Source organism: Phyllobates terribilis, unplaced genomic scaffold, assembly GCF_046119375.1.
Source record: "Phyllobates terribilis strain yellow unplaced genomic scaffold, ASM4611937v1 Scaffold_3__8_contigs__length_932513732, whole genome shotgun sequence".
Taxonomy (NCBI): Eukaryota; Metazoa; Chordata; class Amphibia; order Anura; family Dendrobatidae; genus Phyllobates; species Phyllobates terribilis.
Genome location: NW_027362763.1, coordinates 288,253,088 through 288,270,991, shown reverse-complemented (window position 1 = coordinate 288,270,991; position 17,904 = coordinate 288,253,088). Strand labels below are relative to the sequence as shown.

General features: G+C 42.2%; 1 protein-coding gene across 4 annotated transcripts in view; it reads left to right on the top strand.

The window, feature by feature from the left end:
• Positions 1–17,904, top strand: part of MECOM (MDS1 and EVI1 complex locus) — a 792,569-nt gene that overhangs the window by 329,321 nt on the left and 445,344 nt on the right. For all 4 annotated transcript variants that reach the window (XM_073674844.1, XM_073674842.1, XM_073674843.1 and 1 more), the window contains exon 2: positions 5,370–5,710. In XM_073674844.1, the coding sequence (XP_073530945.1) occupies positions 5,370–5,710 (341 nt within the window). The remainder of the gene's footprint in view (positions 1–5,369; positions 5,711–17,904) is intronic.

The following is a 17,904-nucleotide window of genomic DNA, read 5'->3' as shown; positions in this document are numbered from 1 at the left end:
TTTAAAATTAAAAATAATTTTTAGCTGCATCTAGCCCGGAAAATAATTTTGGGGCTCCGAGATGCGCAAGACACATAAGTGCCTTCTTGCTGCACTACCTGCAGCATGACCCTCATATTGTCAGAATTCGAAGTAATCATGACTACTGGGTTGCCACACTCTTAGATCCCCCAAACTTTTCGATCAACCTTTTCATTTTAATAAAGACCAAAAAAATGGTCATTTTTGAAATTATAAGCATTAGCAGGTTGTTAGAAACTGAAATCAAACAGTTTTCAACTCAAAACTTTATTCTAGGTGATGTTACATTTTCACATAGGACCCCTTGTTCGAAAGGAGCTTCTGAACTCTCTCGTCCATTGAATTTGTCAGGTTTTTGATGGTTTCTGCTTCAATTGTTTTGCATGAGGACAGAATACCCTCCCAGAGCTGTTGCTTAGATGTGAACTGCCTCCCGCCATCATAGACACTCCTTTTAATGATGCTCCAAAGGTTCTGAATGGGGTAGAGGTCAGGGGAGCATGGGGGTCACACCATAAGTTTGTCCCCTTTTATGCCCATATCAGCCAGAGATGCAGATGTTTTATGTGCAGCATGAGATGGTGCATTATCATGCAGAAAAATGATCTTGCTGTGAAATACACGGTTCTTCTTCTTGAACCATGGCAGGAAGTGCTGTTTGAGAAAATCCACATACATTATGGAGTTCATCTTTAGCGCCTTCAGGGATCCTAAAGGGGCCGACAATCTCTCTCCCCATGATTCCAGCCCAAAACATTACTCCACCTCCTCCTTGTTGGCGCTGTAGCCGTGTTTGCGTGGGGTGTCCATCAACCAGCCATCCTCCACTCCATTCATCTGGACCATCGAGCGCTGCACGGCACTCATCCGTGAACAAAACAGTTTTGAAATCAGTCTTCATGTAATGTTTGGCCCACTGGAGCCGTTTCTGCTTGTGTGAAGTGGATAGAGGAGGTCGACAGGATGGCGTATGCACAGCTGCAAACCTCTGAAGGACCCTGCATCTTGTTGTTCGGGGGACGTTGGAGGCACAAGCAGCTTCAAAAACTTGTCTGCTGCTATGACAAGGCTTTTTTGCCGCTGCTCTTTCAACCTGACGTAATTGCCTGTAGGAAAGAGTCCTCAATTTGCCCTTATCAGCACGCACACGTGTGTACTGTGAATCAGCTACATACTTCTTGATTGCCAAGACACTTCATCCTGATCATCGCACAATGTTGATTGTAGTCATGCCTTGACCTAAACACTCCACAATTTGTTGCTTCTCAGCAGCCGACACATCCTTTTTCTTTCCCATTTTGGCAGAAAATGTAGGCTGCTTAATAATGTGAGAGAGCCTTCTTAAGTAGTCTTGCCTTTCATTGGACACACCTGCCAAACTAATTAGCACAGGTGTCTGCAATTGCTTACAGTGATATAAAGAGCCCTGACACACATCACCATCAATGAGTTTAACTGACAAACAAACAAATTCTTCCCTTATCACTCCTAAACACTTTTTGCATAATAATTTGGAACGCGGTGTACATGTGCTTTTCCACAAAACACCAGTGGTTCACGTAGTGAATCTTACAGTTCTAACTTGCCAACCGTGGTCTGTATGGAATTGTTCAATAAAGGGCCCAAAATTAAGATAACATAGATGGGAGAGGTCTCTATGAATAGGAATTCCTAAGTATTTGATACCCTGTGAGGGCCAGGCAAAGGGAAAGTTGGACTGGATGGAATCCTATATGGATTTAGGGAGGGAGACATCGAGGGCCTCAGACTTCGCTGCATTGATTTTAAAATTTTACCATGTAACAAAGTGATCTATTTCAGCCATAACAGCAGGGATGGATATATGTGATTGAGTGATATATACTAGGACATCATCAGCAAATAGAGAGCACTTGTACTCGGTGCCTCCCACCTCAATCCACCTAATATTGGGGTTATGGCGAATTGATGAGAGCAGGTGCTCCGTCACTAGGATGTATAAGAGAGGGGACAGAGGACATCCCTGCCTTGTCCCATTGGTGATTGTGAAAGGTGATGAAAATGTTCTGACGCACCCCCTGGGCCTTGGGACACCCGGAGCCGGACCCTTTTTGGTGGATGCTGGTGGTTGTAGTCTTCATGGCGGCGATCCGGTTCCGTGGCTCAGGGCGGTCAAACCAGTGGCGGAACTATTTATGTGGTTTTGATGTTTAAATGTCCGACTACGCCACCCGTGGATTGCGGTCAGAGTGAACCGCCGCTACAGGGCAGACCGCTAAGGCTGGTGTTGTGGGTGCAGCAGAGCGTAGCATAACTCCCCACGGGAGGAGTGTAGCCTCAGGGCAGTGTATGCGGAGGATGGGGGTGATGGTGCAGGGCAGCAGCAGTAATGACACGGAGTCAGTGATGCAGTTCAGGGCCTTTACTCACAGTTCTTATTATCCAGACCACGTCTGCAGGTAACGGCTGCCCACGTCGTACTGTGCTCACCAGGTGAGGGGCTCAGACAACTCCCAGATAACTTTGGAGCGCTTCACAGGACCCCCTTTGTGTGTCCTTTGTCTGGCCTTTCTTACCAACACTTCTGTCCGGCTGCCTCGGGCCTCCTCTTGGTAAACTTGGCGCCAGTTTCCCTGACCCTATGTGGTGCCTTCCTAGCGGGTGGAGCAAGGGGCTGCGCCACATAAAATGTCAGAGCCTCCGGTTTCTAGCTGAGGGTCGTTTCCTGCCTCCACTAGTTCGGGGACCGGTCTCCCCCTTTGGCCTGACCCCTCCACGCAGGTGGATTCGGTCGTGCGGTGGCGACTCGCCCGTCCGCACCCCTGGGATCCCTTCATTCCTCGTTCCTGGAGCCTTCTCCGCTCCTCTTCCTTCCTTCTCCCTCTTGCAGGCCTGGGCCTCTGTTACTAAGCCCGCCTCCGGAGCAGAGCTCATGCAGAGCCCCTGCTCCCTGCCACTTCTGCTCAGACTTCTCTGCACTGAACTAAGATGGTGCCCACCTTTTATACTCCCTTCTCAATGCACCCAGGAACTGCTTCCTCCCTGCTCCTGCACTGCAGGGTTCCCCTTCCTCAGTGTTCCCTCCCCCCACTCCAGCCAGGGACAGGGACTGTCGTGCCCATCTCAGGGGCATATTGGTCGCCCTGCCCCACGGCAATGTGGTGTAATGCATGCAGGTGTCGGGTCCTGATCCACACTCCATCCTTATCTGAGAGTGAGATATCACACCTCTGGGTGAGGTGCAATACGTCTGTAGCAACCGAGCCCTCGGTGCTACAGTTCCATTTATCTTCAGCCTAGGTGACGTATTGTGATACAGGGCCGTGATTTTGGCTATAAAAGGGTCCCCTAGACCCCTACCCCAAGCTTTTTAAGAGAATCATATATGGCGTGCCAGGAGACTCTATGGAATGCTTTCTCAGCATCCAACGAGAGTATCTACTTACAAATTTTTAACTGCATCTAGCCCAGGAAATACTTTGTGCCTAGTAGCAGTGTCTGCTAGTCAGCGGATTATCCCGGCTGTTAAGCAAGCTACACCACCTGTAGTTTGGACACTTAATTTTTTCAAAGGAAATGCTTCGGGACCACGGGATACTCAGTGAAGAGCATCAGGAGGCACCCCAAGGCATAGGGGCTGGGACTGGCACTAGGATGCCTTGCGGTGGACAGCCGAGCTCGATCCTTATAAAAGCTTTTTAACTGCAGCAGCTTTAGTAGACGCTACTGGAGCTGGAATTACGCGGCTGCTGGCATGAGACTTGCTTCCAATAGATCCTTGTAAATGGATTTAAAGTGTATTCATTCAAATTAGAGGGACAATTTAAATTAAAAAGCTTAGAGCTGCCTCCACCACAGGGGGGCTCTCTCGACCCACCAGCGGACAGGCACCAGTATTGGGAGAGGGGGGCTGGCCGTCAGGGTTCACCGCGGCTCTGGCACAAACCCGGCGACACGGAGGTGGCACGGGCAGGAGCGGACTGGCCGTCTCGGCTTCTCACTTTTTGGATTTTAGAAGGGCATGACATGCCTATATCTGTGTCTCCCCCTCCTTTTACTCCTCCACCTCTTTTCTTTTCGCATGACTATATGTACTTGTCACTTTTCCATGTGTTAGTTGTGTCTTCTGAGCAGTTTGTCAGCTTTTGGACACCTTTGAAGGTGTTTTCTATGTGTTTCTATGTGTTTTTGTTTGCCTGCCATTGGTTTTAACGGTGTTCGAAGGTGTTCGACGAACAGTTCGACGAACAGTTCGGCGAACACACGGGTGTTCGACGAACCGAACCGAACTCGAACACTACGGGGGTGGCTCAACACTACTTGGCACAACATTTTGCTGAAGCTAAGGCTGCGTGCCCACCATGCGTTTTTTTTAATCATTTTTGTCGCGGAATTTCCGCAGCGAAAACACTTAAAAAATGCTTGGTAATATGTGCCCCATGGTCCCCAATGATAATCCGCATGTGCTGTGCACATGCTGCGGAAATTTCCGCTACGGATTATCATTGCGGAAAAATCCGCAGCATGTCCATTAATTTTGCGGACACGCAGCGTAATTGCTGCCATTGACTTGAATTGAATCACTTAATATCTGCATGACTACATGTGCACATGTGAATATTAAGCGATTCAATGTGCGGATGGTACCCGGGTCTGGAGAAGAGGAGACTCTCCTCCAGACCCGGGTACCATAGTACCTGTAAAAAAAAAGAATTTAAAATAAAAAAATATACATTATACTCACCTTCCGATGTTCTCCGGTCTCCTATACGATGTGTCCTGGCTCCCCGGCGGCTCGCGGTGGTGTAAAAGGACCGTCCAAGACATCGGATGGTGAATATAATGTTTTTTTTTTATTTTTTACCATTTTTATTCTTTTTTTTAACTATTAACTTTGTCACACTATATAAATCCATGCCGGTTGCATGGATTTATATAGTGTGACCAATTTTCAAGCACTTTTCCAAGTGATGCTAAAATCGTTTGGAAAAGCGCTTAATAACCCGAATGCAGAAATGCATGCAAAAACGCTTGACAAACGCTTCTACCTGGAGGGAAAAACACATCTAAAATCCGCATTCGTTTTTCCTGCCAGGGAGAAGCGGAAAAATCTGCAGCATTTCTGCATCGTGGGCACTTAGCCTTAATCTACGTATATAAACTTCTTGAAAGGCCAGAATCAAGTTAAAAATGGAGTGAGTAAAATCTGTGATCAGATATATGCTATATCTCATTATCTTTAACCACTACATTGATTAAGGAAAATGACCATTATCAATGATAATTATTTAAGGGTTAGTCTGTAATTTAGGGCAGTACCAGATTTATACTACATGCCATACTAATCTTTTTTTTCTATCAATTTACAGATGATGATGTTTCCACTGAAAAATTTTCTGAGGCCGTAGATGGAGAGTTGTCACATTTTGATAATGGGACTGGCACTACTTCAGGATCAAATTTTCCAGTTCTATCTTCCTCAGCTTCTTCTAGTGATGAGTTCACCCCTACGGAAGGATCACCATACAGGGCACCCATTTACATACCAGATGACATTCCAATTCCTCCTGAGTTTGAACTTCGAGAATCTAGTATTCCAGACTCAGGATTGGGAATATGGACAAAAGTGAAGATATCAGCTGGAGAAAAATTTGGACCATTTGAAGGAGAACATTGTATGAATCTTGAAAATCTACAGTCTGGCTGGGAGGTAAGGAACATCATGTACATTATTATTTTAATGACATTTGCATATATTTAAAATATTTAAAGGGTTATTCTCTTCTTAAAGATTTACTAGACAATGAGCAGTAAATAAAAGTGTTAATATCTCAAGAAGGGCTGCAAATTTTAATAAGCAGTAAATAGCAAAACTGCTTGATTTCAAATGCATCTGATAATATATATTTATACAGATGGGAATAAGCCTTTACGTTTGACATTTTATAAAGTTCACTATAAATTAGTTAAAATGTTGTTAATCAAATAATACATTTGAGATGGCATCAATTGGATGGAGTTCCATAGCAGCCTTGAAAAATTGACAGTACATACTATAATAGAATAGCGGACTACACAAAAGGCTAGATAACCATTGGGTTTAATACATTTCATTTATTTAATTCCTAGATGTCTTCTTCACCCAGATATGACTTTGTGCTACACCCAATAATTAGTTTTAGTTTAATTTTGCAAAGTGCGTTAATCCTTCTGATAGCTTAGTCAAAATGATAATTTTGTTACCTAATCAGTTTTCAATGTACTTGATTGGAAATAATATATGACTACATATAAGTGGGGCCAATATAGAAACACAGGTCTAAAGCCCCTGAAAGAGATCTTGTAAGTTAAATTCATTGTTGAGTAGCAATGCACAAGGTCAAACATACCATCCTGGCCACGAATGGGCATTCCAGTGCTCAAAATAAACTTTACTGTATGTATTATATTCAATGCATTATTCTCTATCCAGAGACACTCCCATAGGATTGATGTCTGTCCACCGCCGATTGTATCAGTGTCCTATGGAGGTGGCATCAGGGGGGTGAAGAATATGTAGAATTGGTGCACCCTTGACTCCTTATTTACATAACAAATCAAAGTTGATTTTCTCAGTAATGGAATATCAACTTATGGCCAAGAAGATAAGATTAAAATCTTCATTTATTGTCCTACACAGCAATGTAATTGGTTGGTTGACCCAAAAGCCTCTGACAAGTTCTCTTCAAAATCGTCCTAGTCTTAATATGCTTGTCTAAGAAACAGGACGACTCTTGTCTATTGGTCGTGCATGGAATTGTATCTCAGCCTTGCTCACTTGAGTTGGGCCAAGCTGTAGTACAAGACACAGCCCAAGGACCAAGAGTGGCGCTGTTCCTAGAAACAAAGGCAGATCTTTTTTTCCTAATACAGCCTATTTTAACCCCTTAAGCCCCGGAGCATTTTTCGTTTTTGCATTTTCGTTTTTGCTCCCCTTGTTCCCAGAGCCATAGCGTTTTTATTTTTTGGTCAATATGGCCATGTGAGGGCTTATTTTTTGCGGGACGAGTTGTACTTTTCAACACCATTACTAGTTTTACCATATTCTGTACGGGAAAACGGGAAAAAAATTCCAAGTGCGGTAAAATTGCAAAAAAAGTGCAATACCACAGTTGTTTTTTATTTTTTTTTTTTACCACGTTCACTGAATGCTAAAACTGACCTGCCCTTCTTATTCTACAGGCCATTACGAGTTCATAGACACCAAACATGTATAGGTTGTTTTATATTTAAGTGGTGAAAAAAAATTCCAAAATTTGGTAAAAAAAAAAAAAAAAAATAGTGCCATTTTCTAAGACCCGTAGCGTCTCCATTTTTCGTGATCTGGGGCTGGTTTTATTGATAACATTTGGGGTAGATCCGATGTTTTGATCGCCCGTTATTGCATTTTATTGCAATTTTGTGGCGACCATAAAACGTAATTCTGGCGTTTAGAATTTTTTTCTCGTTACGCCGTTTACCGATCGGATTAATTCTTTTTTTATATTGATAGATCGGGCGATTCTGAATGCGGCGATACCAAATATGTGTATGTGGTTTTTTTTTTTATATATTTTATTTCGAGTGGGGCGAAAGGGGGGTGATTTAAACTTTTATATATATATTTTTTTTTTTATATTTTTAAAAACTTTTTTTTTTTACTTTTTGCATGCTTCAATAGTCCCCATAGGAGACCAGAAGCAGCAACTGTCCGATCGGTTCTGCTAGATACAGTGGACGAGCAGGTCCCCTGCATGCAGCAGAAATGGTCCTGTGCTATGAGCGCCGACCACTAGGTGGCGCTCATAGCGACAAGATCATGACAACCATAGGCATCTGCTGCAGACCCTGGGTTGTCATGCACGCCCATCAGCGACCCGCGATCACGTGACGGGGTCGCCGGTGGGCGGGGCTTATGACGCGCTACCCGGAAGCGCGCGTTAAATGCTGCTGTCGGAGATTGACAGCGGCATTTAACATGTTAACAGCCGCGGGTGGATCGCGATTCCACCCGCGGCTGTTGCGGGCACATGTCAGCTGTAAGAATCAGCTGACATGTGCTCCGTTCAGTGAGGGCTCAGCGCAGCAGCCCTCACTGAACGGGCAGTACGCAAATATGCGTACTAATACGTCCCCGGTAAGGGGTAATTGTCATCAACATTCATTAACTTTATTAAACAAAAAATAATATTGGAATACATCAAAGGAATGTCACTGTCCATTTCATATACCTGATCTCTTTCCCAGGTGTCTGTAAGAAATGAACGCTTCTAAGCTGGTGCCGTAAAGTCTAGTGACCTATTTAGTTACCTTGGGCAACCTTGACTCGTTGGTGTGCTCTTTTTTTTAAACCCTTCAGTAATTTTGCTAACTGATGCATAAAAACACTGTTGATGCATTCAGCCCTGTGTCTAGCTTTAGTTTCAGGCATTCAGTCAGCTATTGGTAAGAGAAACACACAAGAATCAACACAAGTCATGTTTCACAAACATTTGGATGTCTGCGAGTAAATGGTCGACTCAGCATTAAAGCAGTTTGTTTAGGAAGCCGTTGAATAAGTAGTTTGTGAAAATTTCATATCGATGTGTTTGTTGTTTCATACTTAGCATTTAGTCTCAAATTGTTGTTTTTTTATTTTATTTTACCAGATCGTAAGCAGTTTTCACAGCAGAAGCTTGTTTGATTAAGATATTTGATTGCTTGTTTGTTTTGCTGAGGTTTCCTGGAACACATACCTGTATAATATATACAGTACACAACCTTTTTGATGGCATTCACCACTAATCTTCATTTGATATTAAATTTGTATTGTAAGTTGCAACAGTATGTAACTAGTACTTACCTCCTAAATTTACCTGACGGTTTTCCAATATGTAGCCAGGCTAGGTAGTTTCAGAGTTGGCTACAAACATAAGTTTGCTCTGCTGATTTGCATTCTTTACATTTTATATCAGCAACTAAATAGTGATCTGATTTGGGGAAAACAAAACTAACATTAAATTTGTAGGAGCTAACTAAGTTCTTATCGCTAACCAAAAGAATGTGGTCAATTTCCAGTACAGACGAGACCAGTTGAAGACAACCCCTGTCCAAGTGTCCTAATATTGCAAATGGATTGCAGAGGCCAACCCCTCTGTGAACCAGAATGCAGAACTGCTCCTTACCAGGGGCTCTACTCTGGTGGACCTGAGGTATCCATGTATTACACTGATGGCCATTCATCCATGTAATACAACATTCAGTGCACTATCGTAGCTACAGGGGCTACAAGGAGGTGCCTGGTTAAAAAGGCTTTTGCCAGCAAAATCAGCTGTCTTCTGGGAGTTCTGGAAGCAAAACCCTTGGCGCTGTGCTGACCTCCGCTATAGCCATTGTGTCTGATGATAATATGCTGATCCCATGGAAGCAATAGGAGCTCTGCTAAAACCCAGTTCACATGCTGACTTGAGTTGGGGAACACTGAGAGAAGTGGATGAGAAATGGCACATGGCAATTTGGAAAATTGCACACTTAGGTTCAGGTGACTGCACACTATGCTGGGAATACTGCGGACAGTGAACACATTGCACACTGTCATGATTCGGTAGAAATTTGTCTAGGGCCCGGAAAACCCCTTTAATGAGAAGTCTCTAATTTGACTTCACATATCTTTAGTTCTTAGAATCTTCTGACTCGCATACATATGTGTGAATGATACTTGCTGCTCTTCCTATGAGCTTTGTTCATATCAGCTGCTGACATTTAGGGTTCATTTACTTTGAGCAGGCTTCTGTTTTGCAAATATAAAAACTCAATGAACTTTTATGTGTTTTCTTGGAAGTCTTTGCATACATTGTTTATGGCAACACAATATGTAAAACACTGAAAGTTGATAATAACGACTCTAAAGGTTCATTTACACTATATGACAGTCGGGAAAGAACGTTCCTTGAAATGCTCTTTTTCCAATAATTGTACAGTATAAACATGCTGCCAATCACCCTACGAAAGAGCAAGATGCTTGTATGTCAGGTGAAATTATCTTTTGGCTGGTTTAAAAGATCATTGTTCTCGACAGCACACCATCCTGTGTAAACAGGTCTTATGCTGCTGAGAACAATGACAGTCTATTTGCACAGAACAGTCTATTACTTATCGTTCTGTGCACATATTAAATACAGTCTGCCTGTCTAAACAACTGCTAAGTAGCAAATAAGTACTGACTGACAGTCATTTAATTCTTTAGATAAAGATGTAAAAGGTCCCTTACTAGGCCCCGTCACACTTAGCGACGCTGCAACGATCCCGACAACGATACGACCTGTCAGGGATCGTTGCTGCGTTGCTATGTGGTCGCTGGTGAGCTGTCAAACAGGCAGGCTCACCAACGATCAGGGGAGCAGCGACATCGTGGAAAGAATCTTTCCACGATGTCCTGCTCCTGGTTACGAGCCTGCTGAAGCAGGAGCAGGCCGGTAACCATGATAAACATCGGGTTACTAGGGGCACACGCGCACCTAGTAACCCGTTGTTTATCATGGTTACCACTCTGCTACAGTGAGCGGGAGGTTACCGCTCACTTTAGCAGGCTCGTAACCATGATAAACAGCGGGTTACTAGGAGCGCGTGTGCCCCTAGTAACCCGATGTTTACCATAGTTACCAGCCTGATCGCTGCTCCCGCTGGTCACACACAGCGATGTGTGCTGACCAGCGGGAGAGCAACGGCCAAAAAATGGTCCAGGACACTTTGCAGCGATCAGCGACCTCACAGCAGGGGCCTGATCGTTGCAAAGTGTCACACATAGCGACATCGCTGGTGAGGTCGCTGTTGCGTCACCAAAACCGTGACACAGCAGCGATCTCGCTAGCGATCTCGTTGTGAGACGGGGGCTTTAGACCTCATGCAGTCTGCAGCTGTATGATGCTCTGTCGGGTATGTCAGAGATATTTTCACTCTAGATTGTTATGGAATATAACAAAAAAGACCCTGTATGCCTTCAAATTGTACAATAGATCCCAATACACTTCTATGAATGGCCTTTTACGGCTCCTTACAACATGAAGCTGTAAAAAGACAGTGTGTATAAGGATCTATAATTATTACCCATTCTAGGTAAGGACTTGTCATCATCCATATTCTGCATGGCAGCGCCTCGCCTTTTTTTTTTCCTATGTGAATTTACTATGTCAGTACTCAAATCTCACATTAAATTTGATTTAAACCAATTCATTAAAAAATGCTCATTTGCTAGTACCAAAGTTCACAGTTATATTTTCAGTGTTTAACTAATAACCGTTTTATAGGGAAGAAAACAAACAATAGTTTTTTAATGTCGACAGTGGAGCACAAGGAATCTCTATGACCGTCTCCTGGTATCTGGCACTTGTGCAATGAGCAGATAATGCTGCGGCAAAGATACCACCCTTCACTGGGCAAAAGAACACAGCAGCGAATAGCAGACCTGTGAGACGGCTATTGACTACTTGGGGATAATTACTGTATTGCAGGTTGCAGGCCTTGAATTGTAGCTTTTTTTTTTCTCTTTATGCCTTTTATATAAATGCATTCATGCAAAGGTGTGAAATAAATAAATAACCGAAAGTCCGAACCACAGATTTCCTTTAGAATGTATCTATATCCAGTAACTACTGTAGGAGAGTGCAGAAGATGCACAGTGCCAGGGCACAAACATCAGAAGAGTATTTATGGTTTTCCTCCAGCTTTTCATTTCATTAACTTCCAGATAACTTTGTTATTTTGCCTGCATCATTAATTGTCTGTTGAGTGGATAGTACGCGGTTTATATCTTCATTTAGTGGAGGCTGTGACAGTGAATCATAACTCTTTCCAATTGGTAAACATGGTAGAGACATTTATAGCAAGGTTTCAAAGATGCCATGGCTTCCTTTAATACAGTTGATGCCATTAGGTTAAACCGTCAATATGTCAGCATGCAATTGACTGTAAAATGAAATTGATTTGGTAAATGTAAGTGAGATGGATCTGTTTGCTTTCATCTTCTGTTTGCGAATGAGTGAAGAGGTGATGTCACCAATAATAGAGCCATAAAGAGGCGACTGATGGAGGGCCAAAAATCTACTCTTGTGTCTGTGCCTTAATGTTGTGAAAAGTCCAAATACATTAACATACAGGAGCTGTTATGAATACATTAATATTTTATCCTCATAAAAAAGGGATTACTAGTATTTAAGTCATTGATTGGTACGCTAGGATCCCATAGATGACTGCCGGACCAGAGGCTCAAGCTGCACAGGTTGCACCAATGATATGTCTGCCCCTGCCTGAGATAAAGACTGGCATAATGAACCTGCTGCAGATCTCCTTTCCTTTTTTCCTGGTGTCGGTACGCAGCCACTCTATCTCTGACCTGATCAGTTGTTATATCAGACAGTCTGGTTGCTATGAATAAACTGCCTAACAACCAGTCTTTTGAGCCGTTCCCTAATGAGAAGATACCGTTATATGTTTAATTATATTTTAAATAATTACTACTTTAATCCCATTTGTTAGATAACGTGATAAATAGCAATCTGCAAATACATTTATTTAAAAATGATATTGGCTTAACTCAGAAAAATCAATCTTAAAGGGAACATGTCATGTGAAAAAACGCTATTATCCTGCAAATATGGGGTTGATCTGCAGGTTAGAAGAGTTCTGAAACTGCCCGGTTCCCACACGTAGAACCCCGTTGCCGAGAGGAAATTAACTTTTTTCCTCCTGGCAGCATTCGGGTCTTCGGTCACGGCGGTGGCGTCGCCACTGGTTCAGTCACCGCTCTGTGTATAGAGAGCGGCAGCTGTAACTGCGTCCCCGGCACTGACTGATAGCGGGCTCTAGTGCTCAGCTGCTGTCTGTCAGTGTTGGGGGCACAGTTACAGCCGCCGCTCTCTATACAAAGAATGGTGACTGAAACCGAGCTGGCACCGCCCCCATGACTGAAACCCGAATGCTGCCAGGAGGAATAAGGTTTGTTTCCTCCTGACAGCGGGGGTCTAACCCGGGCAGGTTCAGAACGCTATTAACCAGATTAGCCCCATATCTGCAAGTTAATAGATTTTTTCACGTGACAGTATCCCTTTAAAGGGGTATTCCCATCCCTGAAATCCTATCCCAATATGTAGTCGGTGTAATAATAATAGTATTAGCAAATACCTCCAATTAGAAATGTAGTATAGTTTTTCTGATTTGCTATGTTTCTTTCCTCATGTGCAAGCATTGCAGGACCTTAGGCATCCATGGTTACGACTACTGATATAATGACATTTAGTTAGCTAGTTGCTAGTGATAGTAACCATGGATACCTAAGGTCCTGCAATAATCAACTGGTATGAGCACTAAAAGCAGTTGTAACATGTTATGGCAGATGAGGGCAGCAGGATCATGTTTCTCTACAGGTTTTGGGTAAAAGGACAGGTACTTTTTCACATTTTAAGGCTTGTGCTTATGGCAGAGAAGCCAAAACCTTTATCCACTGATGTTCAGGCTCCTCCAGGCACTTGTATGTATGGAAAATACCAATGTACACAAGGAGTCTGATGAACCATTCCACAATTGTATGTGATTAGTTTGTGATTGTTGTGAATACCTCCATATGAACTCTGGGGAATGTGGAGAAGTGGCAGATCTATTCTAGAGCTTTTTCAGCTTTGTACAAATTGGTTACATAATTTGGCAATGTGCGTGAACGCCAACAAGCAGAACCTTTGGTTAAATGATCTACTACGCTTTTCCAGTGCATAATAACAGTCTTACGTTAAGCTCTAATTATTTTTGCATCATACTTCATCTAGGTACATATCCCATATTCTGAGGTTTACAAATCACTTTAAATATGTAACCATATATACAGAAGTCAAAACTCACCATACAAATCACTACCATTAGTGCGAGTCCACTATTGTGCGCAGAGCCATGAGCGCAAGATGAATCAGCAGATCAATCATTGAGCATGATTTCAAAATAGAGCCATTGTGTTTCGGGGATATAATGAAATCAGTGATGGCTTTTTTATTGAACAAAGGGACATAAGCCTGGAGAGACTATCAAAAGCTCTTCAGACACTCGATTTCATTCTTGTTTTCATTCTGGCCCACTATACAGGCTTCAGTTTTAAATTCGCTTTGCATACCATAGATGTGTGAGTCTTTTCAATTATGTGACTCTCTATCATTTCTCTTATTGCAAAAAGAGAGCCAGTGCCCTGTTAACAAGTGCTAAAGTTCAGGAACTCTTAAACTAGTTTGCTGGGGTCAGAGGTGAAAGTTACTATTTCAAGGGAACAAAGGTGTGCCCAGATAGCAACTAAAGAAGATCATATGTAATGTGCGTATCATAAACTGTACTTAACATGCTCGCAGATCAACAGCCATTAAATTTCATTCTGGCATTTGTCTCCTACAATGATATGTAAACTGAGTTTATCTCTCATATTGCATGTGTAGGTAAGTCTCTATAATGATTGATTTATGACTTACAAATGTCTTTACCTTTCATGTACAATCAATTAAATCATATTTTTAATATTTAACTAATGCTGTTATCCAAGGGTGGTTCTTTACATAAAATATTCATCCATATTTTATTTAAATAGAATATTTCCCCCCTTTAACTTCTATTTCAGGGAAAAGGTATAGTTAGCTATTGTTTTCCCCAGTGATAAAAGCTCACAACCAGGCGATTTTTAAGCTACATCCAGGGTTGCCAACTTGACCTTTTATTTTTTTCCAGACAGCTTATCAAAAAAGGCAAGGACAGACAATATTTTTTATGGACTGGCTGTAAAACGATAATAAATTATTATGATTAGAAGTGATATATTTCTATAGCCCATAAATCACAGGCACCTTAAATTATTTTTATGGACAAGGCAAAAAAGTGCTCTATTTTTACCGACTATCCTGGAATTTCTGGGAAGTTGGCAACCCTGGCTACATCTGAACAGTCAGTTGATTGTAAAGCCACATATAAAAGAATAAATAAAAATGTAAATCAGTCCCCTTTTCCCATTCTAAATAAAACGTTATGATAGAATCACAGTTTTCTCTGCTGCAGATTGAGCAGAGCTCAATTGTTGTGCTGTGTATATCACCACACACATCACAGCTTTCTGTGTACACTATATAGTGACATTGAGCTGCTAGTCAGTGCTGGGTGATGTGGTTGGACTAGGATACACGAGGCCAGTTGTCCTGTAGGGATAATCTCCTGCTGATAAATCACTGATTGTATTGAAACAGCAAAACAGAGCCCAGTAAGTGACACATCACTCGAATCAGGCTCTCTGCGCCTACATTATGGTACTCTCAGATTATATTCCAAAAACCTGGTGACAGATTCCCTTAAAAAATGACCTTTCACCAGTTTTAGCATGCTAAATTGGCCACATCATAGAATCGTGGCTGTAGAGCTGACTAAGTCATGTTTTATTTTTTCTTTCTCTCTCATTTTTGTTACAGAGATATTAGCTTGTAAAGTTTAGATTCTAATTTTCCTTTCAACCAAAAGGAATTAGCAGAGATTCATCTATGGGGATGATTACTTTTTTCCCTGCATGAGGACAATCAGTCAGAAATAGGAAGAGTCATCCAGGACAAAAAAAGAATGGACACCCCCAGAGATTGTCAGAACCAGATTTCTATGTGTGATATGAAAAGACATATAATTACTCACAACACTGCTCTCCTCACTGACATCACTGCCAGCACCTCTGTGATTACAAGCAGGGGAAAGGAATAGAGCAGAACTGTCTGTCATTCCAAACACCTCTTGCAGCTCCCCTCTCACAGCACTGTCAGCTCTGCCCAACTCCCTCTCCCCACATACTAACAGTGTATTGAGCGGAGAGCTGCAGAGGTGTTTGTAGTTACACAGCTGCTCTACCCCTCTCCGCTTCTTGTACTAGATGTCAGCAGTAAGATCAGTGAGGAGAGCAATGTTGTGTGTCATTACTAGAGATGAGCAGTGTTCGACTTGAACTGTTCGCCAATCTCAAATTCGAGCTGTTTTGCCCAGTGTTCGAGCCATTCGGCGAACACGAACAATTTGAAAAAAATTCGGCTGTTCGAGGTTATGTTCGATAACTGTTCGTGCACCAAAATCATAACTGGATTTTTTCTCAGTAATGCTGAAAATTAATGTTAATACGCAGTTTGAGTGTACAGCGGGGTGGGGGGAGGGGCAGGGGATGGATCTCTGCATAAATAATGAAGATCTCCATTTTTTTTTCTCTTTCCCGCATTTACAGTGGGGAGGTGCAATCTGTCAGCCTATCAGCAGCGCACACACGGAGCGAAGTGCTTTTTTTCACACAAGCAAGGGCATGTGTTATTGGCAGTGTATGTCACATGTCCTTGCCCTATAAGACCCAGCCATTTTCCCCGTCGCCACCATTTTTTCACTGCTGCAGCTGCGTGTTAGACGGCACCGCTGTTGCTGTGTGCGCTATACTTTGTTAATTTCAAGCCAATTTTCGCACAAATCTACAGATAGATTGGGAGTAGGGAATAGTTGTGATTGCAGTCCTTTTAAGGACTAGGTTACATCATTTCCTACGACTTTTATCAGGCAGGTCTGTGCTCTTAAATAGATAGGTTGAGAGTAAAGACTAATTGTACTTGCAGTCCTTTTGAGGGCTAGGTTACATCAGTTGCTATCACTTTTTGCCAGGCAGGTCTGTTTTAGTGCTGTGCAAGTTTTTTTCACAGCATTTGACTAAATCTAGCAAAGCAAATCCTTCTTGGCCTCTTGCAGTGTGTGTTAGTCAGTGGAGTAGCCTATCTGTGTTGCAAGCTACACCACCTGTGTATAGAATACAATTTTTTTTACTGCGCCTAGTGAAGTAAAACCTTTTGGGCATAGCATCAGTCTCTTAGTCCATCTATACAAACCTCCACCAGGTTGCAAATTCTATATAATTTTTATCTGCATCTAGCTCTGAAAAAATATTTCGGCTTGTAGCAGTGTGTGGGACTTGTTCTATTAGTCCATCTATACTAACCTCCACCAGGTTGCAAATTCAATATAATTTTTTTCTGCATCTAGCTCTGAAAAAATATTTCGGCTTGTAGCAGTGTGTGGGACTTGTTCTATTAGTCCATCTATACTAACCTCCACCAGGTTGCAAATTCAATATAATTTTTTTCTGCATCTAGCTCTGAAAAAATATTTCGGCTTGTAGCAGTGTGTAGGACTTGTTCTATTAGTCCATCTATACTAACCTCCACCAGGTTGCAAATTCAATATAATTTTTTTCTGCATCTAGCTCTGAAAAAATATTTTGGCTTGTAGCAGTGTGTGGGACTTGTTCTATTAGTCCATCTATACTAACCTCCACCAGGTTGCAAATTCAATATAATTTTTTTCTGCATCTAGCTCTGAAAAAATATTTCGGCTTGAAGCAGTGTGTGGGACTTGTTCTATTAGTCCACCTATACTAACCTCCACCAGGTTGCAAATTCAATATAATTTTTATCTGCATCTAGCTCTGAAAAAATATTTCGGCTTGTAGCAGTGTGTGGATCTTGTTCTATTAGTCCATCTATACTAACCTCCACCAGGTTGCAAATTCAAAATAATTTTTATCTGCATCTAGCTCTGAAAAAATATTTCGGCTTGTAGCAGTGTGTGGGACTTGTTCTATTAGTCCATCTATACTAACCTCCACCAGGTTGCAAATTCAAAATAATTTTTATCTGCATTTAACCCAGCCAATACTTTTGGGCTAATACCACTCAGCTCTGCTCAGTTCCCGTCCATTGTTTTTGTGCAAACAACTCCAGATTTGTGAATTAGTTAACCACCAAAATGAGTGGAAAAAGGCCTGCTGCTGGTGGAAAGGGGAATAGGCGTGTTGGGAAGGGAAAAAAAGGTTGTGTCCGTGGG